This window comes from Desmodus rotundus, chromosome 1 (assembly GCF_022682495.2).
Source record: "Desmodus rotundus isolate HL8 chromosome 1, HLdesRot8A.1, whole genome shotgun sequence".
NCBI lineage: Eukaryota > Metazoa > Chordata > Mammalia > Chiroptera > Phyllostomidae > Desmodus > Desmodus rotundus.
In genome coordinates, this window is record NC_071387.1 from 172,456,405 (window position 1) to 172,483,616 (window position 27,212).

The 27,212-nt window shown below is 39.9% G+C and overlaps 1 protein-coding gene across 5 annotated transcripts in view; it reads right to left on the reverse strand.

Moving 5' to 3' along the window:
• Positions 1–9,101: 9,101 nt before the first annotated feature.
• The window catches only part of NLN (neurolysin), a 73,233-nt gene continuing 55,122 nt past the window's right edge, over positions 9,102–27,212 (reverse strand). For 3 of the 5 annotated variants that reach the window (XM_053913181.2, XM_053913184.2, XM_053913192.1), the window contains 4 exons: positions 22,324–22,510; positions 21,865–21,993; positions 20,523–20,659; positions 9,903–10,187 (listed from right to left, as the gene is read on the reverse strand). In XM_053913181.2, the coding sequence (XP_053769156.1) occupies positions 9,918–10,187; positions 20,523–20,659; positions 21,865–21,993; positions 22,324–22,510 (723 nt within the window). In that variant the 3' untranslated portion in view covers positions 9,903–9,917. Of the gene's footprint in view, positions 9,597–9,902; positions 10,188–20,522; positions 20,660–21,864; positions 21,994–22,323; positions 22,511–27,212 lie in introns of those variants that run through there. The other 2 variants (XM_024578433.4, XM_024578434.3) reach the window with 1 other exon arrangement.

The following is a 27,212-nucleotide window of genomic DNA, read 5'->3' on the forward strand; positions in this document are numbered from 1 at the left end:
TCTTCTAAAACATACCTTTTATTATTGAAGGTTCGTTCATAAGACCTGAAAACATTCTGGCAGTCGTTAGATATTCTATTATTTTTGCAAAGTAAAATTCCCTTAATCGTCTTGAATTAAAATAACTTGTTAATTAAGCACATTCTTGAAGTCAAAAACACTTTCTTCTCTTGAATAATGGTGCCTCTCCCGCCTAGCCTTCCTGAAATTGCCTTAGTTCACAGCCAGCACTTCCTGCCGTCAAGCTCTTGGCCCTCCGTTTTAACACGGGCCTCCCAGCATTCACAGGCAAATTTGAACTTCAGCCTCCACACCAAGCTCAGTCATTATCACCTCAAATATTACAAACCTCCAAGCTCCTTAAGTGGCACTTCTGCCTCACCCTCTCCTGGCTACTATAACCGTTCCAACTGCAAGATCAGTGACCTTAACGTGGGAGAGTCAGTATGTTCAGGGTGAGAGAAGTGTACCCTGGGCACATGATTCATTTCTAATGTGATGACTTCATTTCTATTATCCCAGAGGAATGCAGCAGGCGTATTGACATTTCTCCACTGGCACCACGGAAAACAGTGTGTTGCTGTGTTAACACGCCCCAGCTAAATTCTGATAGGGTCCTGAGAAACTTATCAGGTAGATGGAGGAACTTATCAAGTTTTTGTAGACTGAGGCAAATACACACAATCCTTATAAAACAAATTGGCTTTAACTAGGGAAAAGTTCAACTAGCACTTAAAAAGTTTAAAGGGGCTTAACTAGTTTTTTCTTTTATCCACCCTAACCTGAACTTCAGTAGATACAGGTCAACTAGGTAGCAGTCTAATTCCTGGAACAAGTTCCTAATCTCACTTAAAATTGGGTGAGTTAAGAAAGGAGCCAATTTTTTAATGTATCCTCCATAGACATTTTTAAAAAGGCACTTTTTAGAGGGATCGTATATAATTTACCCTTATTCTAATCCTTTCAAATCTCTTCTTTAGCTTGCAGGCATTATAATATTGACTGTAATTTACAAGATGCTGTGAGAAAAGCACCTGGAACTTTAGCCATGGCCTCGCTGACTCAGACCTCCGTCATGCTCCTGCTGGGATTTGGAGAGATTTGCTCAGAATCTTCCACTCACCTAATTAGTCTGCTGGAAGAAATAAACATGAAAAGAAGGGAGGGCAGGAAAGAGATGCTTCCTATGGCTGGTTAGACCACGGGATGTAGTTTACCTACTAAAGAATTAGTGACAATTAAATCATAAAGCAGAAGCATTGAGCTCTGTGAATGGAGAGGTTCTATCTTCATTTAGATTGCCACCGTTCAGCTACTACTATTTCCTATCCTTAACTAAAGTAGAATTAGGAAAGGAAATGTAAAGTTGGGTCATCTTCCCAAATGGCATCAGGAAAGTTTTCCTAATCAGGACCCACAGAAGGAGAAAACATACTGGCATGTATAAGGACTTGATAGATGAAGTGTGAGAAATTTCTCCTTTGTCACCTGATCCCAGCTGAAAATTCACTGGCTGTGTTGCTGACTGAACAAAACAGAGGATAATAGCCTCTGGCTGAAGATTTTATAATTGAAACTGAGACAGAGTGGGCCATGTGCGTGTTTAGAACAGTGACTGCATTGTGAATTGCAACAGAAGTCCCACTTGTCACACAAATGTTTAAGACCACAGAAAGGCATCTGATTTGGGACAGGGATGACAAAATGGATCTTTTGGTTTTCCCCACTTTGCCCTGAATACAAAGGGACTGATGACTGCTTTGTTCTGGGAAAAAGTCTTGCATTCCTGATTTAGGACCTACCCAATCATTAATAGAGAAAGAAAATTCCCGTCTGGAGTCACTCCTACTACTTTCTGAAAGAAGTAACCTTTAGTCCTCCTCACCCAAAGGGGAACGAAAGCACTATAAATTGTATCGCACCAGATTCAATGCTGTTTGCTGATCATCACTTTCCCTCATTTATTTTCAGGGACTGCCTCAATGTTAAACAAGTGTAGTAAACAGTATGAACAGACATGGCTTAATCTGACAGTATCTGTCAACATTTGAAATGCTTCTACCCTCTGACCCAAGAATTACATTTTTAAGAATTATTTAACAGATAAACTGATAGATGTGGAAAATAACATATTCACAAAGATAATCTTGACAGGACTGTTATGTTCAGAGTGCAAACAATCTAAAGGTCCACAGAAGACCGATGAAAGAAATTTACTGTACATTTTCACAAGTAAATGGGATGGAATTTCAAAGTCCGGTTCCAGGCCTTTTCATGAACCCTGACCCTCTGGAGTTTTTACCTTTCACTGATCTACTTAAGGAGTTGCTATGTAAAGCAGTTACAAATAGGCTGTAAGGGATTGAAGAGTTGGGTGCTTTCCCTTCAGTTCTTATTAGAAGTAATACAAAATTATTTACACAGGTAGGAGGCAGTAAGGAATCCTGACTAACTCTGGACCATCTCTAAATAGCTCAGTGGTCATCTTAACAACCTGGTTTCCAGACTTACAGGACGCACCAACGCCTCTTGGGTATATTCAACTTACCAAGCGAAGGGATGTCCTGCATCATCCCTCCAGGGCTAGAAGTTTAGAACCATTTGATCACAACGTATAAAAATGGTAGAAGTGAGTACTTTCATCCCTCTCTCCTGAGCTCTTTAACCACAGGGTCTAAGGGACTCCTGGATGTAACAAAGATGGAAGAAGACCATTTAGCCCTGCTGTGGACACACTGAGAGAGGGAAACCCACCCTTTGGCGTAAGGCCGCACGGTGTCATAAAACATTGTGGGACAAAGGTGTACTCGTACAATGGCCAACCAGTATGGAAGAAAGCAACACAAACGCTTTTTATACCTACCTTTCTTTTATTCTTTATCTCAATGTATTATGCACTTACTTGCTTTCCTAACTACGCTGTGAACAACTTGGGTTCAGGGTTGTCATTTTTATATCTTCAGTACCAAGCACGGTCCCTTAAGGTAATGGGCACTTCACAGTGTTCAAATGGAAATCAAAACCAAAAGTTTGAAAACAAGAAAACAAATGTTTAAGACAGTAGCTCTTAAAATTTTCTGATGAACACTAGGGATCCCTTCCCTAGAAGAAATGCACATATCTATGTACAAACACATTTCAACATAATTTCAGGGCAGTCACAGACACCTGCTCTCTCCCTGCCTTTCTGTAAGTTCTGTAAAGGAAGAAAACAAACAAACCATTATTTGTTCTGTAAGAGCCTTTGGTTTTATTATGGTCATGGAGAACTGCTACCCTCCCATCCTCTTATCTGATTACTCATAAGAAGACTGATAATAACCTCCAGATAAGCAGTCATCGATTAGATGAGGAGTAAAGCGATGCTTCACCTATAAATGCTGGAACTATATCCCTGTAGTAGGAGGGAGCTGCACCCATCTAAATGCCATTTCTAAGATCCGGCATATAAATGTTTATTTCACCTGACTGATGTTTTTATGATTATATATCTGTTGAATCTTAAACTTTGGAGGAGACCTCAAATCTGATCTAGTATGAATGTCTACTCAAAGGAGGAGTCCCCTTCGTAACACTCCGGGCAACCACAGGCTTTGTTCGGATACTCCTTAGCAGTAACAGAATGTATTTGTAGTTGACAATAATTATAAGAAACTGCTTCCTCACACTGAACTAAATCCTCCTTGTATTTTCCATTTCTCTAAGCTTTGGCTTCTCCTACAATGCAGAATCATCCTATTCTTTCTCTCGTATCATTCAGGAATTTGAAAAAAGCTTCACTTACATTTCTGAATTTTTCTCCAGATGGAACTTCCCTAATTCTCTCATGTATTTCTCTTGAGAAGCTCAAGGTCATCACCCTTCTGCACCTACTCATCCAAACACTGTTAATACTTGGTCATTGTCTGCTTAAAATGTGACACCTAGAACATGATATTCTAGCTGTGACTGATTTACCTCATCGGAGTCTGAGGCATTATTCTTTTGATCTGGATACATTTTCCCATCAATACACGCTTATTTACATTGCTTTTAGAGGGCGGTAGAGGGAGGGAGGGAAGAAAAAAGAGAGAGAGAGAAATATCGGTTTGTTGTTCCACTTATTTATACACTCATTGGTTGATTCTCGTATGTGCCCTGACCAGGGATTGAACTTGCAACCTTGGTGTATCTGGGCAAGGCTCTAACCAACTGAGCTACCTGACCAGGGCTCAGTATACTTTTCTTTTAAAGATTTTATTTATTTATTTCTAGAGAGAGGGGAAGGGAGGGAGAACAGAAGGGAGAGAAACATCAATGTGTGGTTGCCTCTCACGTGCCCCCAACTGGGGACCTGGCCCACAGCTCAGACAGGTGCCCTGATTGGGAATCGGACCAGTGACCCTTTGGTTCGCAGGCTGGCACACACTTCACTAAGCCTCACCAGTCAGGGCTCAATACAATCTTATAAAGCTTTTGTTCTCTCCTCCTGTAGCCCTCCCAGGTGTGCTGTACAGTGAGCTTATATTGAAATTTGGTCAAATAAAACTGCCAGGTCTTTTTTTCTGAGTACCACTATCAAGTCAGGTTTTCCTCCTAGCACTGAAATAATGTTAAATCTTAATCATATTTAACAGTTCTTGCTTTGTTGTCTGTAAATTTGATAATACTTTCTATGGAACTTGTTGTGTCTTCACCCAAAGGACTAGAAATTTCCCTCATAAATACGTGACTCATTATTTGACTCTCTTAGTTTGCTTCAATAGCTAGGAATCCACCTGGCTAATGATTATGCAGTCACATCCTCAACTTAGCCCGAAGACGTCAACAGAGACATCAAGCGTCTTTTTGGATTCAGTGGGCATCGTTCCTCTGAGCCAGTCTAAGCCACGCAGTTTCTGACGACAAATGCTAGAGGTAGCGCCGCATGGCAGTGAGTTTTGAGGTGAGCCTGCGGGCACTATGAAATAAGCACCTACACTGGGTGTCAGCTCCTGTGAGCAGGAACAAGAAAGCCTGTGTCATATTCACCTCTTCCCTCTTGTATGTGCATCGAGGACCGGATGCCCTGGAACAGCATTTTATCAGGAGAGGAAACTACAAGGTAAATGCAACCCAATAAAAACTCATGGCAGAATTTCTCACTGGAGAAGGGTCTGTGAGTGTTCCCAACTCCAATTTTTCAAAAAATTTTTACAAAGTTTCCATTTATGGCATTATTGTGGGTATGCTGGGAAAGACAACACTGATCCAGTACTTAGATTTTATGAACTTTACCCTTGTCTTGACACAGTTGGTACTACATAATCACTGTTTCCAGTGGAAATTTCCTCATTAAAGATGATTTAAAAAGATAAACTTTCAATGTTGATTGTTTGAAAGATGGAAGTATGTATGTCTTTTTTGCTTCCATTCTCACCAAATATTCATAAGAGAAGGCGTATCCTTTCTGGGGGTTATTTGGGTTTAGATGGGACAGACATAACTGTAATAATGTGTGGAAGGGAGAGAAGACTCTGCCACCACATCTAGTCAAATGAAATAGGGTTTCTTCTCTTTTAACACTCTGGGGCTCGTCACCTGTACTGAAACCGGAAACCCGGTTTGGGGGATTAGTATTGTAATTCAATTTCTTTAGGGTAAGGAAAATTCTTGTGCATGATAAAAATTTTTTAAAAAATGAAAAATGGCCACAAAGCAGTTGATGCCTTGAGGAGGCAGGACTGTTACACGCCTTAATTCATACGCAAAGGCTAAAGGCCAAATGGGAAAGCAGAAAGTGAAGTCAATGACAACAAACTCACAACTATCAACAACTGAACCTAAAAAAAAGAAAAACGATGAAAACAAAAGCTAAGCAAACAACTAGAATAGGAACAGAATCAGAGAAATAGAGATCACATGGAGGGTTTTCAGTGGGGAGGGGGAGGAGAGGAATGGGGGGGAAGGTACAGGGAATAAGAAGCATAATTGGTAGGCATAAAATAGACAAGGAGAGGTTAAGAATGGTATAGGAAACAGAGAATTCAAACAACTTATGTGTACAACCCATGGACATGAACTAAGGGGATGGAATGCTGGAGGGTTGGGGGGTGCAGGGCAGAGGGGGGATAAAAGGGGAAAAATTAGGAAAACTGTAATAGCATAATCAATAAAATATTAAAAAAAAAAGTTAAGTCATTCCCTAGTAGTTAAGTACAAAATCATATCCATTTTTTAAGAGTTATTTTCTCTCTGTTGGCCTCTAACACAAGGCAGTTTGTCAAGTCTAAAGAGCTACAGATAATTCACCTTTCAGCACATTATTTTAGGAAGGCAAGATTCTGGTGTGAACAGCTCAGGTGATGACTCTTCAAGATAATGTTCAGTTATTTAGGTAACAAACAATGTTTGTATCAGAGGAAAAAAGAATCTGTATTAGGTGGTATGTCTCTTCACTGTAGCATCTTAAAATTAAACTTTTAGAAATCAAGCCCTCTATATATTAACATAATATATTTAAGAACTTGCCCTTAGCACCATAATGATGCCTACAAAACCTGAAATGGTCCCAAATGTCCTGGATCAATAACCAAGGGAGACTTTACTGTGTGGCTCAGGCTGCAACTCTGAACTGTAGGTTGTCCAGTTACAATTTGTACAGTGGCCCACCACTCAGACCGCCTCCCTGACACTGTGCGCTCATCTGGAAAAATACAGCAAGCAGGTGGGTGGTCACATTCAAAGAGGCTTTACAAAGTAAGTCCTTAGTTTTAAAATATGCTAGAGAATATTTCCCTTGTGAGTATATGATTTAGTTGTTCTTTGGTAGAACTTGAATATTGAACGTGAACCTGAAAAAGAACATGACAGCACTTTATTTCTCTTACGACTTCAGGGTTTAAATAAATTTTTTTTTTCTTTTACTGATTCTAAAGAGAGGGGATAGGAGAGAGAAATAGAAGAAAAGAATCACCGATGTGAGAGAGAAACATTGATCGGTTGCCTCTTGCATGTGCCCTGACTGGGGACCGAACATGCAACCCAGGCATGTGTCCTGACTGGGAATCAGACCTGCAAATTTTTGGTTTGTGGGATGACATCCAACCAACTGAGCCACATGGGCCACATTAATGTATAAAAGAAATGTTAAAACACTAACTGGAAAGAATACATGCACCTCTCTGTTCACTGCAGTGTTATATACAATAGCCAAGACCTGGAAACAGCTCAAGTGCCGATCAGTAGATGACTGGATAAAAAAAGCTGTGGCGCATTTACACAGTGGAATACAAGTTGGTAATAATGGAAATCTTACCTTTTGTGACAGCGCGGATGGACCTGGAGAACATTATGCTAAGTGAAATAAGCCAGTTAGAGAAAGACAAATACCCTACGATCTCACTTGCACGTATGAACAAAATAAACTGATGAACACGATAGAAATAAAGGCATGGATACACAGAACAGACTGACAGCTGTCAGAGGAGAGGGGAGTTGTGGGCCTGGGTGGAAAAAGTGAAGGGATTAACAAACACATACACGTATATACATAACACACAGACACAGGTAACAGTGCGGTGACAGCCAGAGGGAAAGGGAGGTGGGGAGAGATGGGGGCGGAAGGAGACTTTACTTGGGGCAACAGATGCACAAGGCGGTGTGCAGATGATGTTTTATTCAGTTGTACACCTGAAACCTGTGCCCCAATAAATGCAATAAAATCAAAAAAATACAATAACAAAGAAAAGAAATGTGAGTTTGTTCTTGTGGACAGTAATGCAGCTTTATTGTGTGCAGCTTTTTTTACACCAAGCACTAGTTTTTCCACCTGAAATAAGTTAAGATTTAAAATGATAAAGTTATTGTTAAGGAGATACACTGGGCAATAGAAAAAGCTGAAGAGAGTTTTTGTCTGAAACTGAAAAACAGAACAGTCTGGAAAACAAAAAAGATAGAATACTATCACAGGTTGCTAAGAACATACAAAAAAACAACTCTGGGGACCCAACGTGAGGTGACATTGACTGAGTGCAATGGGGCCAGGCAACTGTCTCCAAAGGGAAGGCAAGATTCCTGTGGATGTTCAAGGTATTTGCTTGGCAATAATAATCTTGAAATTTTCTTCGGTGTCTCTAAAGCTCTCGATTTTTCCTGCTGTCTTTATGCAACATAATTTTTTTATTTGACACCAAGTCCATTTGGACTAGACAAGAGCAAGGTTCCAATCTTGTGCCTGGCTACCAAAGCCATACCTCATGTATACAGTGGAAGGCGACCGGAAGACTTACACAGAGTACATTTAGTTTGTCTTTTTCATTTAAAAAGTTTAACTGTTCTGTTGTGGTTTTCTAATTGAGTAGACAGACTCCCAGAGGAAAAATAAGTGCTATGAGTTTACTGGTCTGCTACAAAATTGGAATTTAGGCCTATATTTAGTTGAAGAGAGATCCCAAGGGCCACTGAAAATAAAAATCGCCAGACAAAACCAACTACTGAAGAACCCTGCCCCGCCCCCCCTCCCGCCCCCCATGGCTGAGTTTGAGGACACACGTAATGCTTGGGAGCAGCCATCTTGAAACCTTTCTGTCCAGAACCCTCTCTTCCTCTGGAGCATCTGAACTCTTGCTCTGCACCAGCTTCAGCTCTCGAAATAGCCATTTGTGACATGTGTACCAGCCACTCTGGGTGAGGTAGGCAGCAAAGGAGGCAAAGTCCCCACCACTTATCAGAACCACGTGAAGAGAAACATATCCTTGCTTTAGTGATCTCATTGGCAAACATGCCAAAAGACTGACAACATCTAATACAAGATCCCAAGTCTTCTAATACAAGATACAAACAATTGCAATATACATTAGGCTAGTTAGAATTCATAATCATCTGGACTGCGGACAGATAAGACAAACCCATGTGGAGGAACATAATTTACGTGTGGCAGAAAGTTGGAATCACGAGGCATGACATACAAAGATAAATGTGTTACTGAGGCATATCCCCTGGCCCTGAGGTATGTAGTCAAGGAGGTCACACTGTACTGTGAGACAGAGTCGAAGCTGATGCAGGACTCCAAGAAAATGTTCACCAGAGGAATGTGGTGATTCATTTATGTCCAGAAATCCCAAGTAAAAAATGGCAAGATATACAAAGGATCAAATTATATAATGTATGTGATTCCATTTGAAAATTCTGATTCCTCTTACATTATATTATCTAGATTACAAGAGTAAAAAATCAAATTACATTCATATGAAACTTTTATAAAAAGAAATCAAATCTATTTTTATGAAATTTTATAGTTCAATTATTTCCAAGTGGGTCTTTTCTTAGGTCACCGTATTTATAATTCCATTTACATCTATAATTTTTCAAACCAAAAAACAAAAGGCAGTCAATAGAAATCTACATTTTCATTTGCAAAACTCCCTTCAGTTTCCAGGCCAGTAACACATGGCGATGTTGACTTGTCCTCCAGACATGGATGGCTACCAAAGTGCCCCTGTTTACGGAGCATGCAGGCCTCTGCTCATTAGGAACGCTTTTTGGTTTGGCTCACGATTCAAGAAATTCTGGAGCATGTCCATGCCGTCCAGAGATCCCCCAGGTTTCAGGATTAGGTTTCTGTATTTCATTCCAACCTAATAAAATAAAACATCATGCCTAACAATTCATGGTCACAGTGATTTTCCAATCGCTAGAAGCAATAGAGAAAGGGGTAGGGGTGCAGACAAAAGGGACTTTAGCTCTACTCTGCCTGGATGTTCTCTTTTGCTTGGGGCTGTGGCTCCGCGGTATTTATTTATTTTGGTAACTAAGAGATCTGGAGCTTAGACCTCCGGTCTTCTACACTTCCCTTTACTACTGTCTTGTTGCTTTTGATTCTCAGCAGTAAATTGACAATGTGAACAAACAGACAAACAAAAAATAACCAGATGGAATGTATAACGGGTTCCTATTTGTTACTCCCTCTCAAACACGATTTCAAAAGGGTCAGCAAAGCAAGTGCTCAAGAAGGCCACGAGCAGGGGTTCTGTGTACCTGGAAACTGCGACACAGCTCCTGCCAAATGGTTTCTGCTCTGTTTTTATGAGGGGCTCATAAAAACCCACTAATCCTTGTGGACGACGGGGCGGTAAGGATAGCACATGGCCCATGTATAGGGTAAGGCATTTCTGTGGGCCCAGCACTGGGAATGAGGAGCTTTGTGAAGTTTTCTTTGGGGAGCAGATCTGCAATTTAAAAATATATCACAGTTCCTCTGCCTTTATTTACATAATCACATGAGCAGATCAAGTGAAAGAAAAGAACTGTAACTCAATATCCGTGTTATTCAATATCTTCACTTCCTTTTCACCGTCCTTTTAGGGAAGTGAGGCAAGACAATTCAATGAAGCATAATTCTAAATATACACATAAAACAATAGTTCACAGAGTAACACTCTTAAATTTGTGTCCATTATATCATTTGATCAATAGGACCAAGAATCTTTTTGAGCACAAGAATAGCTAGACAATTTCCAGAGACAAAAGTACTCTAACTTTTGACTTACAACAGTGATTCTGTTTGGTACAATCATCAGAGATAAGTCTGAGGAAAATAAAATGTGGAGGAATGAGCCCTGGCTGGGTGGCTCAATGGTCAGAGCCTTGTCCCCATAGGCCAAAGTTATGGGTTTGATCCTCAGTCAAAGCACATACAAGAATCAACCAATGAATACACAAGTAAGTGCAACAACAAATTGATGTTTCTCTCTCTCTCTTTCTCCCTCCCTTCCTCTCTCTCTAAAATCAATAAATAATAAAAAATATTAAAAAAATAAAATGTGAATGAATGAAATCTACCAAATTAGATACAAAACTATGTAATATCCTAGAGGGTCATAAAATGAAAACTTCTGGGATTATCTTTTGGTATAAACAGAGACCATCACCTTATTAATTATCTACAGCCTATCACTCAAGTCTACAGTCTGCGCCCTAATCAGGAATAAATGAGCCCAACAGGTCCTTTCCCGTGAACTTTAGGGCGACACTGTCCAACAGAAATACAATGTGAGCCACATATAGAGCTTAAAATTTTCTCATAATCACATTTTAAAAGACAAAAAACATAGAGGTGAAATTACTTATAATAATATATTTTATTTAAACCAGTATATCTACAATCACATGTATCAATATAAAAAGTTATTGAGATTTTTTTAGCGTGATCCCTCAAAATCTAGTGGGTTTTTTTACGATTCTTCAGTTAAATTTATCGGCAGAGTACTAAAAACATTTTAATCCTTTTATTATGGCAACACTTTATATACTAATAGCAGAGAAAACGGTATGATGAACCCTCATGGACCTATCATCCAGCTGCCATACTATTAATTTATCTGCAGAAATTCTTAATGCTTATGATCTAAGAATCTTTTATTTATTAAAAAGACATGTCATTGCACAAATATGACAGGAACATTTGTGAAAATCTAAATAATGTAAAAAGTAAATCATCCCAATGCTGATATATATTGTACGGAGAGCTGTAGTTTAGGTAGAAAAAAATTAAAAAGCAAGCTCGGAGCTTTCTGTGTGGTGTTGTGAAGAGCCAGCTCACGCTGCTGCTGCCTCAGAATGGTGAAGTCATGGCAGAGCAGGGCGCCCGCCTTGTAGTCTCACAGCAGGTGGCTCAGTACAGCTCTGGTCCTCCCCTGCTCAGAGCTCCAAACAAGCTGATTCAATTTCCTGAATTACAGAGCAATGGTCTTTTAATAGTTTCATTTCCTTTGCAATGAAGCTTGGAGAAGAGTTTGAGTCATTTTGGTAATAGGATCTTCTTTCTCTTAAAAAAAATGTTAAGTGAATTTTTGCATTTTTAGGAAGATATTGGGCCCTCTGGGTGAGAGAACATGGTCTGGGAGACTTCGGCCACAGGTGGAAGGAGTCTCTGCAGTAAGTTGTTTTAGTTTACATAGTAAAGAACTTCAACTTTGAGCAAAGCAGGAAGAGAAGCTCTAAGACAATCACTAACATTTTTCATGCTAAATAATTCCTTCAGGAGGATTTGCATATAGTAAGAGCATCTATTACCTGTTCTGTGAAGGAAAATTGCCATCAGTCACCTCTGTGGTTTTCCATGTTGAAGTGTATCTTTTGGCAAGAGTACAAGTCCCATCTAACAGGGATGTTTTCTATCGCCAGATCAGGGGTTTTGGAGTCAGACCCAGGTTTGACTCTTGGCTTCACCCTTAGCTATGTGACCTTGGGCCTTGGTGTCCTTACCTACAGAATGGGAATATGCCTACCTTACAGTGTATGGGGAACTAGAGGGGATGATTTCGGTACACTGCCTACTCCCTGCTGTAATAGCCGGCATGTAGTATTCAGTAAGCCTTAGTCATTCATCCCTCCTCTCATTTCCTTCCCTCTCACACTGCTCCTAAGTTCAGTTTCTTATGTAAAGTTCAGGGAAACAAATGTGTTCCTGGTTTGGTATTTCCTTAAAATTACTTCTGTGTCCTACTAAAGATAACAAAAAGTACAAGAGACTGCATCTCCACTATTAGTATGAACTAGAATATATAATTCAGTAGGAATTGTCATATTAAGTAGGAGAGACAAGGCACTCATTTGATCTAAGAATACGTACCCTTTATTTGAGGCAATACTCTAAGAGAGATCATAACTATCAGAATGAAGGACGTCCACCATCTATCAATAGTGAGAATACCATAAAAGTGGGAAACGGATTAGGTCTCCTGCTATCTCCGGCATCTCTGAAGCAGCACAAACAAGCTCTCACTGCCTTCCAAACCTCCCTGCCTCTCTTCCTCCTTCTCATTATGATTGACTCTGGGGAGTGAAGCTGGAGTTGGCTCCTTCCTACACTGAGTGACAGGCCTCAGGGCAGACGGCATTCACCCAAGGACAAGGGATGATGATCAGGCTCACAGGCTAACCAGCCTGCATTCAAAGTGGACTTTGCAATCTTTCCTTCTAACACCCATCTGCAATGTCCCTCCCAACAGTACACCCTTTGTTTACTGAGTGTGGGGAGATTGTGGGTGGAAAAAGAATACCTCTGACAGTAACAAAGAAGGAGGGAGAGAGTAAAAGAATGGTGCTGGTAGTCAGGGAGATAAAATGAGAACAGTGGTAGGAATCTTCACTTGATCAGAAGTGGCCTTCTGGAAGCCTTAAGCAAAGTTTCAGTTTGTGAGGATGGAAGGATAAATCTTTATTTAAGGGGAGGGAGAAGATTGGGAGAAAAATGGTACCCTGGGTAGTAGTATGTGTTGGGGGGTACAGGAATGGGAGTAGATGGGAGGAACTACCAGTTAGGCCCAAAGAGGTACCCATTTGTAACAGACCTAATTAAATGTAGCAGGTTTGGAGGACTTCCAGCCAAGATGGAGGCGTAGGTAGACACACTGTGCCTCCTTGCACAACCAAAAGAAGGACAACAACAATTTAAAAACAAAAAACACGCAGAACCGACAGAAAATCGAACTGTATGGAAGTCCAACAACCAAGGAGATAAAGAAACATTCACCCAGACCGGTAGGAGGGGTGGACACGGGCAGCCAGGTGGAGAGGACTCGTGGCAAGGTGGTGGCTGGTGGACGCAGCGAGGTGGCAGATTGTGGAGCTGGGTGGGCAAAGCTGCAGTTGGCCCGCAAGGCAGCAGCAGCAGCTGGTGGACCAGATGACAGACCTCGAAACCCAGAGTTCCAGCGTGGGGAAATAAAGCCTCAAACCACTGATTGAAAACACCTGTGGGGTTGAGCTGGCAGTGGGAGAAACTCCCAGCCTCACAGGAGAGTTCACTGAAGAGACCCACAGTGTCCTAGAATGTACACAAACCCACCTACCCAGGAAGCAGCACCAGAAGGGCCCAATTTGATTGTGGGTAGTGGAGGGAGTGCCCGGCAGAGAGTGGAGCAAGCGCCATTGCTCCCTATCGGACCCCTTCCCCACATACAGCATCACAGTGTAGCCACGAGCGTTTCCCTGCTCTGGTGAACAGAGTTAAGTACCTGTCCCTTTACTTAACAGGTATGCCAAGACAAAAAAAAAAAAATGGCCCAAATGAAAGAACAATTCAAAGTTACAGAAAAAATACAACTAAGCAATGAAGAGATAGCCAACCTATCAGATGCACCATTCAAAACACTGGTAATCAGGAAGCTCACAGAATTGGTTGAATTTGGTCACAAATTAGATGAAAAAATGAAGGCTATGCTAAGAGAAACAAAGGAAAATGTACAGGGAACCAATAGGGATGGGAAGGAAACGAACTCAAAAATCAACGGTGTGGACCAGAAGGAAGAAAGAAACATCCAACCAGAAAAGAATGAAGAACCAAGAATTTGGAAAAATGAGGAGAGGCTTAGGAACCTCCAGGACATCTTTAAACGTTCCAACATCAGAATTATAGAGGTACCAGAAGGAGAAGAGGAAGAGCAACAAATTGAAAACTTATTTGAACAAATAATGAAGGAGAACTTCCCTAATCTGGCAAAGGAAATAGACTTCCTGGGAGTCCAGGAAGCTCAGCGAGTCCCAAAGAAGTTGGACCCAAGGAGGAACACACCAAGGCACATCATAATTACATTCCCCAAGATGAAACAGAAGGAGAGAATCTTAGAAGCAGCAAGAGAAAAGGACACAGTTACCTACAAAGGACTTCCCATAAGATTGCCAGCTGATTTCTCCAAAGAGACCTTACAGGCAAGAAGGGGCTGGAAAGAAGTATTCCAAGTCATGAAAGGCAAGGACCTACATCCAAGATTGCTCTATCCAGCAAAGCTTTCATTTAGAATGGAAGGGCAGATAAAGTGCTTCCTGGATAAGGTCAAGTTAAAGGAGTTCATCATCACCAAGCCCTTATTATATGAAATGTTAAAGGGATTTATCTAAGAAAAAGAAGATCAAAAATATGAACAGTAAAAATAACAGCAAACTCAGTTATTAACAACCACACCTAAAACAAAAACAAAAGCAAACTAAGCAAATAATTAGAACAAGAACAGAACCACAGAAATGGAGATCACATGGAGGGTTATCAACAGGGGAGTGGGAGGGGGAGAGTGGTGAGAAAGGTACAGAGAATAAGTAGCATAAAAGGTAGGTAGAAAATAGACAGGGGGAGAGTAAGAATAGTATAGGAAATGTAGAAGCCAAAGAACTTATATGTATGACCCATGGACATGAACTATAGGGGGGGAATGTGGGAGGGAAGGAGTGTACAGGATGGAGTGGAGTGAAGGGGGGGAAATGGGACAACTGTAATAGCATAATCAATAAAATATATTAAAAAATGTAGCAGATTTGAAGTAGACAACACACAAAGATGAATAAAACTGTTTTTCAAAGATGAAAAAAGATTCCTTTTATAAGGGCCTTATGATCTAGGAGGTGAGATAAAGAAATAGTTAACAAGGCAAGTTTTAGGAATCTAAGAGAAACACAAAGAAGGGCTGTGAGAACTCAAAGGAAGAAAAACTACTTCTAGCTGGTCGGGATTCAAGACTTAGAAGGTCTGGCCTTGTAAATATCCAGGAAGCTGGTTGGAAATCAATCCTATTTCCTTTCTTTGTTCTTTAAATTAGGCAAAATCTAACTCCCTCAGAAGAGGCTGAAGTGTATGAAAAATCAGCTCTTGGGTAGGTCAGGAGAGATGTAGTGGAAGTTAATCCATTTGAAGGACCGTCAGGAGAGGAAATTTCACATTCTCCCTTAGCAATACATTATAGCAGGAATTGGATTCTGCTTTGAAAAGCACTGGACTACTTAGCTTTACAGTCTATACTCTCTGCCAGGCTATTCTTTTTCATGTTTAACCAAGATTTTTTGTGTTTCTGTGTCTGGTCTGTGTTTCTGTAAGTAAGATCTAGCTGCTTCGTTATGGCATTACACATTAAAACTATAATAGGTACACTTTTTTTTTCTTGATTTTCTTGGTATTCCTTTCAGCAGCAATACTTGGTTGTATTTCTTCTTCGTTGATGGAGAAAACAAAGCTTAGCAATTTCTCTACATGCAAAAGAGGAGGAAGATAATTCTAGCTTAACAATATAATTGCCTTTGAATCCATAATGTCTATTACCTCTTAGGAAATTTTCCCACAATGAAGCTGCTTTATAAAAAGAAATGGCCCTAGTTAAAAGCCCCCATTTTTTCCAACCCTATGATTAGCTGCTGGATTTTGAAACTACATTTGGTGACCTTAAAGATATCCTTAAAGAGCTCTTAGAGCTTACTGAGAAAGTGTTAATCCCAGGCAGTTCCCTTCCAGTTATTTAAGAAATCAGTTGGAGAAGTAAAGGTATGTCTGGTAATGAGGCTTCTCCATTTTCTACTAGAAACAAAAACTTTAGATGACATTTAACAAACTAAAACAGTTAAGGTGCTATCACTATTTACTATGAAGAATATAAAAAACTTGAGGAAAAAACAGAGGTAGCAAACTTTTAGGCCATTATAGGTAAGTGGTCAGTTCTAACATTTGGATAGAAGCCCTCAAAATGCAATGGAGATGATTGTACTGTAAAATATTCTATTGCTACCAAATGACATTCAAAAGACTGCAGGTTTACATTTGATCCTTCCTATTACTGTTTTCCCAGTAAGTTGTACTCTTTCTACAGCTTTGCTTGAAGAACTGTAATGGTTCTCAGAGCCAAGTCTGGGCTTTGCAGGATGGCAAGAGGTTACAGAGAGAAGACCTGGAGATGTCCTTTTGTTGATACCGATGCCCGAGACCAGAGAGGTCAACAATTGATGATCCTTCAGTCTCCAGCCTCTTTAGAGGTTGGAGACTAAGAGTGGGAGGTACTAACTCCTTGAAAGGCCGACTTGTTATCTTCTCAAAATGATCAAAATACATGCCAGGGAGGGCGAGGGCCTTGAGAAAATGAATCTGCCTGATATACTGTGATTACTCGATTCCCATGACTTCGGATTAAACACAGTGTGCAATCTGAAGCAATAAAAATTCTGTCTCTTCATCACAACATAAAAATTCTTTCTCTTTATACCATAAAAATTCTTACTCTTCATCACAACATAGTTCTCATAATGACCTACATTTTTTGTAGAACAGAATTGTCATAGCAAAGGATTAATTTTTAATAGTGGGTATTTGAATGTTGTAAATGAAGTGGTATTTTAGAGCAAACATTTGTAAAACTATAAACAATAACCACCACCACCACCAAACAGTACATAGTAGGAGGGAATAAAATGGCTATCTCAAAAGCTGGTCCAGTACCCCCCATAAAAGCGTGTGAGGGTGGGTGCAAAGGGGTTCTTCTGGGGCGCTGGAGCCACATTACTAGTGCTGTGACAGCAGGGGGGCAACAAATGGTGTGATGTTCCAGAGTACTTGACAGGAAACAAAAAAGAAGGAATTAGAGCCAGCTTCCTGGCGTAAGATGAGTAACAATAGATAGAACTGTTGGAGCCAAAATTTAATAAAATTGAAAACTGTTTTTAACATCACAAGGAAACAAGTCCAAGTTTTTGGGAATCTTGCTTTCTCCAAGTTCAACCCAACCCCTTTGTTTAAATTAAGAGTAGTCTGGCTGCCTGCCAAGCCGTGAAGCTTGAGAATAGGAAGAAGTTTAGAAACATAATGGCAGGATTGCTTCTGCTGGACATGCCAGTTCCTTGGGATCCACTGGGATCAGTACCTTGTCCTTTGGCTGTCGCCTTGACAGCTGACGGAGAACAGCACAGTGGAGGGGACTGGGGCGAGCTCACGAGAGCGCAAGTGTGGGGAGTGGGGAAGGAGGATACTGCAGTGGCACTTATACCAGGAAATCTCAACAACTAACGAGAGCCTGTAAGAGGTCATAACTGTGCCTTTATATTTCCACTTCTTGTGTCTCTTTAAACATTGTTCTCTGACCTATATTCCATGTAAAAGTAAGAAAAAGCTCCATAAAAGCACAGAAAAATATTTAACAATCACTCATAAATTTATCACCCAAAGATAACAATTGACATTTTCAAGTACTTTTTCCCTAAACGTATACTTTATTTTCATTTACTGATTTTAAGAGAGAGAGGAAGTAGGGGCGGGAGAGAGGAACAGTGAATTGTTGTTCCACTTATTTTATGTATTGTTGGTTGATTCTTATTATGTGCCCTGACTGGGGATCAAACCTGCAACCTTGGTATATTGGGACAATGCATTAACCAACTGAGCTACCTGACAGGGCCTAAACATATGTTATAAAATAAAAATTTGCATCCTATGGTATGAAACATTTTATAATCTGATTTTTTTCACTTTGTATAATAGTTGTATTTTCCAGACATAAGAAAAGTTTACTGAAGCCTTTCCCTTATGCCCAAGTCTGCTCTTCTGTTCAGAGGGTGGGAAGGCCACTTTTGGTTTTGATGATCTGGAAGATTTCATACATGAGTGGCCATCTGAGTATGTATGGTCTTTAAGAATGGCAAGCTTTTTTTTTTTTAAGATTTTATTTATTTACTTTTTTTGGAGAGAAGGGAAGGGAAGGAGTAAGAGAGAGAGAAAAACATCAATGTATGGTTGCCTCTCATGCACCCCCTACTGGGGACCTGGCCCACATCTCAGGCATGTGCCATGACTGGGAATTGAACCAGTGACCCTTTGGTTTCCGAGCTGGTGCTCAATCCACTGAGCTACACCAGCCAGGGCAAGAATGGTAAGGTTTTTGAGAGGCATGGACAAGGTAGGCATACATTTTTTTTTGGAAGGCATGCATCTTCAGTGGAAGACATAGAATGAATACATTTGTGAAGGTGGAAAGACCTACAGGAACACACAAATTCGGTTAACACACAGGGAGTTCTGGGAATTAAGGGAGAAATTTGCTAACCTCAGGGCTGTGAACAAAGAGAGGAAAACAAGAAGTAATAAGTTACAAGAAAATAAAATAAAAGGGTAAGACAAGGCCCTTTAAAAGTTGGCGATTGGGTCCTCAGTGGTAATGTTGGAGAAAAGATAACTTTGCAGATCAGTGGATGGAGGTAATAGCCAGTAAATAGAGGGTGAAAAGGCTGTTTCTTACACTAAGAAATGAGACTGTGAAAGGAAGAGCACCTGAGTTGTAGTATTGAGGTTATCAGAATCAATAGCAACAATCCCAGTTTCCTTTCAATATGGCAATCTAGGAAGGCTTAGTGTTAGAGGAATCGCCTCTGGGACAGGAGAAAAGGAGCCCTGATCTGTAGGAAGAAAAAGAAAGATGAAGGTACTCACTCTCAGTGACCTTAATTTTCTCAGTAGAGAAGAAGGATCACCAGAGAAGAGAGAGGTGGTGGGGACTGGGGGGAACCCAATAAGGGAACTGGAGCAGGGCTACAGAGTAACACCGTTTCCAGTGCAGCTTGGACAGCATGACTTTGCAGCTGGGCATGTTAATGGAGTCATATGATCTTCCCCAGACCACGCTGAATCTCCATGACATGGTGGAGGAATCCAGGGCTGGGCACTGGCTGAAGGTCATGCAGAAGTCAGTGGCTGACCACTGCCATTGTAAATGAAGTGGCCAGGGAATGGAAGGAGATTTAAAGGGAAATAACAGCTCAGGTAGGGTGGGATGGAAGACAGTGATGGAAAGTTTAGTGTATAGAATGCAAGTACCCTAGAGGTGGGTTTTTTAATAATAATAATAATAATAATAATAATAATTATTATTATTATTTGTTGTTGTGGTGGTGGTGGTGGGATGGGAGGGATAGTAGTCTGAATTACATCAATGTATCTCAGTGCATACGTGTAAGGTACTATGCAATCCAGAAACATAAAGTTTGAGGAACAAATCAGTTGGCTGAAATAAGCAGAGAGACTGATTTTGATAATTTGTTCTTCTAATTTCTTAATCAAACAGAATGAAAAACACACTGGAAAATGCATTAGCCCTAGAAAAAATCTGACAGCTGAGTCTTTGACAAGAGTGGAGACCGGGGGACTGTAACTCAGGAAGGTTTGGCTGGCAGCCACCTGGTAGTCAATTCGCTGTACACAGAAAGATGGCTCAGGTTAATGAAGCAGCTTAAGTTACCTGAAGGCATTTAGGTTGCAAACTATGCTGTAGGTGGGGTATGCTGGGCACAGAAAAAGGTTGTCTTCCACTGAAAATGTATAAGGAAAGTGTGTAGAGAATATCAAAACATAAACACACCCTGTATATCAGGAAGCAGTTAAGCTTTCTTACCCAATCACCTATAAAGCTAAAACACTGCATAGCACATGTCAAAACTAGCAGCTATAAATGTGCAAATGCATAAACAAAGCTTTTATGCATTCTAATTGTGCAATAATTAAATGAATTATGAATTTTAATTATGCAATATATTGGAATGCTAATAAGCAAGAAAATGCAGTGGGCTTTTTTTAAACTTATAGAATTAAAGTTAATCACTTGCTGCAACTTGATGTATGATGATTTAAGAAGATGCAAGACTTTAAAGTTAAAAGCTGTTAGCAAAGCTCTTACTTTAATATGTAGGTGTAATAAATATTTTATACTAGGTGTTAAAGGGGAGAGAGCAACTACAAAATTAACAGAGAAAAAATATAATACCTCTGGATTCATTATTCCTTCTTTTTTAAAACAGCTGTAAAACATGTCCATGGAAAATACTTCACTCCACAGATATCCATAATATTGGCCATCATATCCCCCTGCCAAATGTCCAAAAGTAGCTGGCATATTTGTGCCTTTAAAGAAAGATACATTTTCAATCAATGTGATGGCAAATGTTAATTACCAGGTTATCAGCTAGCTAAGGTTTCCCTACAGGGAGTCCTGTTGTGGGAGGACAGGGAGATAGGATTTCACCTCCAGTACACTCTGGGTTTCCGTGTGCCCTTGGTCAAGATGTTTACAAACTTCTCTCCAGCGACAGCTCAACCCGAGGGCTGGTTTCGGCTCTTAGTGCTGGAATGCTGAACAGTGGTTTCAGAGGCTCTGTCCACACCCTGCCCATCAGATAGCTCAAGGTTTCAGAATCCCTCGGTCCTTTACATGCCTTAGACACACATGAGTTTTACAAATACTCCAATAGGAAGGCTATTCTTTGTCACACATCTTTACATCTAAAGTGTGTTAGAATGGCACTTATTTTTAGGTTCATAATCATGGACAACGAACACTTTACTTGAAAAGCTAAAAAGATTTTACCAATTTAATCTATCTTTAGGGCTACTTTAAAAAAGACTGTGTCAAAGTGGCCCGAGGTGCAGAGTTGCTGCCGGGTCCACTACAAACAGGTCGCAGAAAGAAGTGCGGAGCCTGGACGACTCTGGTGACTAGTCTGACCTTCATTATCTTTATAAATATGACCGATCCATTTATCTAACAACTTATTGGTGAAAAAGGTCTTAACTGCGTGTAAACACAATTACATGTTAGCTTCAAATGTATAAATATAAATGTAAGCACATGTGTGTGCAGCTACCCACATGAATCTCACAAGCGTCAGGTCAGAGACCACTAAGTCAAACTCATCTCAGAAGCAGAGTGGGAAACCTGGCAGCAGTGCTTCTCTCTAGAACGGCCCCTTCTGCCAGCTGCTCACTGGCGGCACTGGGAAGTCACGGTGCACAGAGGGAGGGAGGAGTCGGGCGGGCGCTGCCAACTGTGACTGACTTTCTGTGCTCCAGGGTGGAGGCCAATTGCTCACACCTGATTACACTAAAATGCTGCAAAAGCTGGAGCCACCTTTCCTCCCAGCACATTTGGACAGGATAACTCATACTATGGACAGACTATGCTACCTGAAAGTCACGGCCTGATTACAGATGTCAGAAACAAATTACATTAGGTAATCTGCCCGACAAACTCTACCTGCCCTGGCAATGTGAGGAGTATACCCTGCACTACAGAGGGAAAATGAACTCAAGTCAGAAGAGCATGTGCATACCTGGAGTAGCTGCAACACCTAAAATTTCTGTGCAGTATTTGGCATATTCGCTCGCAGCATCCAGCGCTGTGTTGGTATGGAGAGACTGATCAACTTTGCTCAAAACAATCTGGCGCAAGGTCAGAAGACCTAATAACATAAGAATGTTTGGGCATGTTTTATAGAAGAGAACTGTATGTTCTAATATCACATGATGATAGATTTCAAAACTGATTCCTGTAGTACTCATTACAAAATGGAAGCAAAACGTCTCATTTAAGATTTACAAGTAGCTGTATTTTTTTTTTTCTTGGACATAATCCCAGGTTTCAGTATTCCAATATATTTAGTGGTCTTGCACATATTAGCACTCTTAGGGCACCACTGTTATTAAAGGGGAACTAGTTCTATGGGAGATGCCAGCAATTTTTTATTAAGCAATTCTAATTTATTTTCCTTCTCTAAAATTACAAGGTTTACCTGTGTTGACCAGCCTTGAAGCAACCAGTTTTTCCAGCAGATCATCTGTAATAGGTCTTCCATCTCTATAATGTTTCGACAGTCTTCGGAGGGAATCAATGTCCCACACCCAGTTTTCAAGCATTTGTGATGGCACTTCTACGAAGTCGGTTTCCACATTTGTTCCACTAAATCGTGCAAAATCAGTCTAGAAAGTAAACATAGAGGTCTTTTAAAAAAAACACCGAATGAAAAAGAAATAGGTGATGAATTATATAAACAAGATTCTCTAAAACTTAAGTCAGAATCAGAGTCAACTGCCCCTTTAATGAAGGGTTAGAAAAACTCAAACTTGAATGAAAATAAAACACAGCAGCCAAGCAGCATGAAAAATACCGCCCCCCCAAACTACTCTATATTGAAGTAATATTTTATTCTTTTGAATTATAAACAAACATGGAACTATTATTCATCAATCATAACTGAAAAAAATCATGATTTCCCACTGATTTCTAAGCTGATTTTTCTCTACTACTTAACTACTCAGATTTTAGTCAAAATGTATTACAGAGTTAAATTACAACACTACAGATCCTCTTTGAGTATGTGTGATGTTTTGTGTTCTCAACTTTAAATGAGTGGGTCTAAGATAACCATGTTTACAGAAAGTCTGAGTTGTACCTCTCAGATTGGGCAGAAGATGTTACCTTAAAAATGAGAAGCCACTTCAGTGGGAGTTAGGGTTATATATTAGTTGGCAAGAGAGGTAAGATAATGCAGCTAAAGGAAAAGAGAAACAAAGAATATACTCAAAAGTTAAAGCAACCCTCTGTGAATGAAAAAGGGGTGCTATAATAAGTCAGTGACCAAAAGTAACCTCAGAGGGTCATCTGATCATAAATTTCTAACTGGGTAGATTAAAGTGGGTTGTCACACACCAGGCCTGTAACTTTCCTAGTAAAAGGTTATGTTTGTCTTAAGAAAGCCCCATCCATTGTTTTTGTGCATCTGGGTTAATACACCTTTGAAATGCCTCTTCTTCAGACCCCTCTGAAGACTATCATCTAGAGAGCACATAGTCCTGGCCAGGGAGCTCAGCTGGTTAGAGCACTGTCTCAGTAGGCTAAGGTTGTGGGTTCGATCCTCAGTGAAGTCACAAACAAGAATCGACCAATGAATGCATCTTTGACTGGAACAACAAATCAGTGTTTCTCTCTTCTCTCCCCTTTGCTCTCTCTAAAGCAATAAATAGGGGAGAGAGAGAGAGAGAGAGAGAGAGAGAGAGAGAGAGAGAGAGAGAGAACATAATCTGTTTACCATCCTGTAATGTAATCAGAGATTTCCCACCATGCCTTTTCCCACCTTCATGTAATCTTCCTTCCTTCCTTCCTTCCTTAATTCCAAACATATTAAAAGAACTTCAGAACTGACATTTGGAGGGAGCATTTGAGATAATGTTTCCTGGCATGTCTTCAATTTTGCTCAAATAAATTCTTATAAAAAAATTCTCTATGGTTCAGACATTTCTTACATTGACACCTCATAAAAATAAAGTACTTCTGAGGGTCTGGGCTAAGATTTAAAACTAAAGTTGTTTTTCTTTTTTTAAAGGAACGTTTAGTAAATTGCTGAATCAGAAGTCAGAAAAGCTCTTGAGCAGAAAGATGGGCCTTCACTAGAACAGGCTGTTTTTTAACCTTCATACCATCCAAAGACTTTGTGTAAGACTGCCACTAGCAGAGGAGACTTAGCATTTACCCAGCAGGGTCATGTGGGGGTTATCATTCTGTTGTCTTTACCTGAACCTCTGTCTTGTTTTCCACTTCAGCACCTTTAGATGCCAGTCTTTACTCCCTGACTTTATCATCTCCGGGGCTTAGAGGGTAGTGGGAGGAAGAAGGACTGAACCACTGGAGAAAGGAGCAGATGGGATGCCGACTCAGCAGCAAATAACCGAATCAGCTTTTGGCTCAGGGCAGAAGCACAGATGTCAACGTCATCTCACATTCTGCCTTCCTCTCTTTATGCACAAAGAAGTGTTTTGCTTGACTGCCCATTATAATTGTGCTGATTCTAGATATGAAGAGCTGCAAATCCCAAAGGGCCAAAGGAAACTGAAATCACTGGGTGCTGGAATGGGCCACCTGTGTTTGAGGACATCCCAATAAAAAATTCAGGGAAAGGGTTCCAGAAAACTGAGTATTTTGCCTCTTTCTCAAATAGAATCTTCTAAAATAACTGATCCTACATTTAGATAAAACAAAGTTATATAATAATTATAACATCCAATATCTATTGAAACTTTACTATGCCAAACATTATGCTAGGTCTTTATATGAATTATCTGATTTGAATTCCAAAGCAATTGTATGACGTAAAAACTGTAATCTCCACGTTTGAGACAAGGATTGAGGCATACCGCAATTAACAACAGAACTAGGATTTGAAACCATGTGGTCTGACTCTAGAACCCGCAATTTTAACCATAACTGCAGTAATGCCTCTTTGTCTTACGGGGAAAAAATGAAAAAAATAAAAGGCTAAAAATGTTACAAAATGACCGAGTTTTCTTAGAAGGGATCTAAAGTAGAAAAATCCTATCAAATTTGCCTTTATGTGAAGAGTAAGTGTGGTTTCAGTGTGCTTCTGTAGATATCTGACTTCCTCTATGTATACCTAAAGGTTTTTCAAAGACCAAACATGAGGCTGATATGAAAACACCAGCCTTCATAACCATGTATTCTGGACCTGGGATTCTGTAATGCTAACTGCATAATTTTCTAAAGATTATAGTTTAAACAAAAGTACTAACAGCAAATAAAGGCAAAATCATACCATCAGTTACCACCATGCATTATATATATATAAAAGTATATATACACACACATTTATATAGAGATAAAAATAAACATTTTGTATATCCTGCTTGTCTGAATATTTCTCAGTCAGTATTTGCAGATGAGAGGGAGAATCAACCCCAAATAACAACAAAATGCATGTGTGTGTTGGTGGTGGTGGTTTCAGAACCTAAAAAACACGAACTAATGATTATGTCATGAGTTAAAAATGGAATAAAATAAGAATGAACACAGTTATGTCATGCAGAAGAGAGAAGAGAGAGCTTATTCTATCTAAGCCATCTTGTCGTGGGGGAGAGAGCACAGCAAGTGAATGAACAGATCAACAATGTCTTCTAAAGAACAAAAGGAAATGTTTGCAAGGAGTAAAAGCTAAAAATAACTCTGCTGCTTACTAATTTCCCGAAAGTCTGTCACACTGTTTCTCTGTGTGCCCTTTGGGCAATATCATTGAAATAATTCTCAAATGAGGAGTACAAAGAACCTACAAAATTCAAAAGCTCAATTTCTAGCAAACAACTAAATCTAAAGAGAAAGGAATCCAGTCAGCCACTGTCTTAGGATCTAGCAGCTGATGGGGGACAGACATGAAAAACAGCATGGCTGCTGAGTTCTCACTGACTGCGAACATCTAGAAAACACCACCCCCATTTTAAACTGTGGGTTCCAAAGAACCCTAAAAAGTACTCTACATAGTTTTCAATAAGAATAATTGGAGGGTGTCAAATATAGTCACTTATGAGCCACAGTAACTATTTAAAAAAATTTTTAAAGATTTTATTTATTTGTAGACAGAGGGAAGGGAGGAAGAAAGAGAGGGAGAGAAACATCATGTGTGGTTGCCTCTTGCACACCCCCAACTGAGGACCTGGCTCACAACCCAGGCATGTGCCCTGACTGCTAATTGAACCAGTGACCCTTTGGTTTACAGGCCAGCACTCAATCCACTGAGCCACACCAGCCAGGGCCAAGCCACAGTAACTATTGATGCTAATATACTTCCCAGAAAAAGCAGAGTACTATAAGATGAACAAAATAATCAAATTAACAAATTATTTTTGCAGGTGACATGTCAAAAAGTTTTGGGCATTACTGCTACAGGAAATATTTTGATAATAAAAGCCTAGAGAAGAAATGTAAACTTTGATTTCTGCTTAGTTGTAAGTTCTCGAGAGGAAAAAATTGTCTAAAACTATGAGATTTTTCTATATTATCTTTTTAAACAGGCAATAGGATGCCTAAAATATACTCCATTGTAGGTTTTTATAAAGAGAGAGAAACTTCTCAATTCATACAACACAGTGAGAGCTGGAGGAAATTATCTAAACTAAAGCTCCAAAAGTCATGTGAAAATGTTGTATTTAAAGACCAAAGTCCTATGGGATTTTTCTATACAATTAAGAGACCAATTAGTGGTTAAACTAAAGTGTTATTTTCATGAGACCAAATTCCAACGTAAAGAAAAGGCATTTGCTGAAATCCATAAGTGCATCATGTTTAAGAAAATGAACAGGCCTCAGGAGAACTGATCTTGGCTATTGGAGGTGATCCCCTTTTGAATTTTTTAGCAGTCACTCCATACCTTGACATGTCTGATCTACCCCTAAACCAAGAATGATGGAGATGTTTATATAACAAGGCATTAAAAAAAATAAAAGTGTGAGACTTCTGGTCAAGAAGGTGGCATAGGCACACATGGCTTGCCTCTTCACACAACCCGATCAAAATTACAACTAAAATATAGACTAACTCAGAACCGTCAGAAATCAAGTTGACTGGAAGTCTGACAGCTACAGAATTAAAGAAACGGCATCCATCCAGACTGGTAGTAGGGGAGCAGATGTGAAAGGGGCTGGCCTGACACCCATGTGTGGTAGATAAAAATTCGGGAGGGATATCTTGGGAGATATGAGACCCAGCCCAAAACCTGGCCAGAGGCATAAAAATGATCCAGTTAGAAATGAAGGATACATTAATCGAAATAAAGAACAATTTACAGAAAAGTAGAGTGGATGAAGCCAAGAATCAATGATTTGGAACATAATGAAGAAA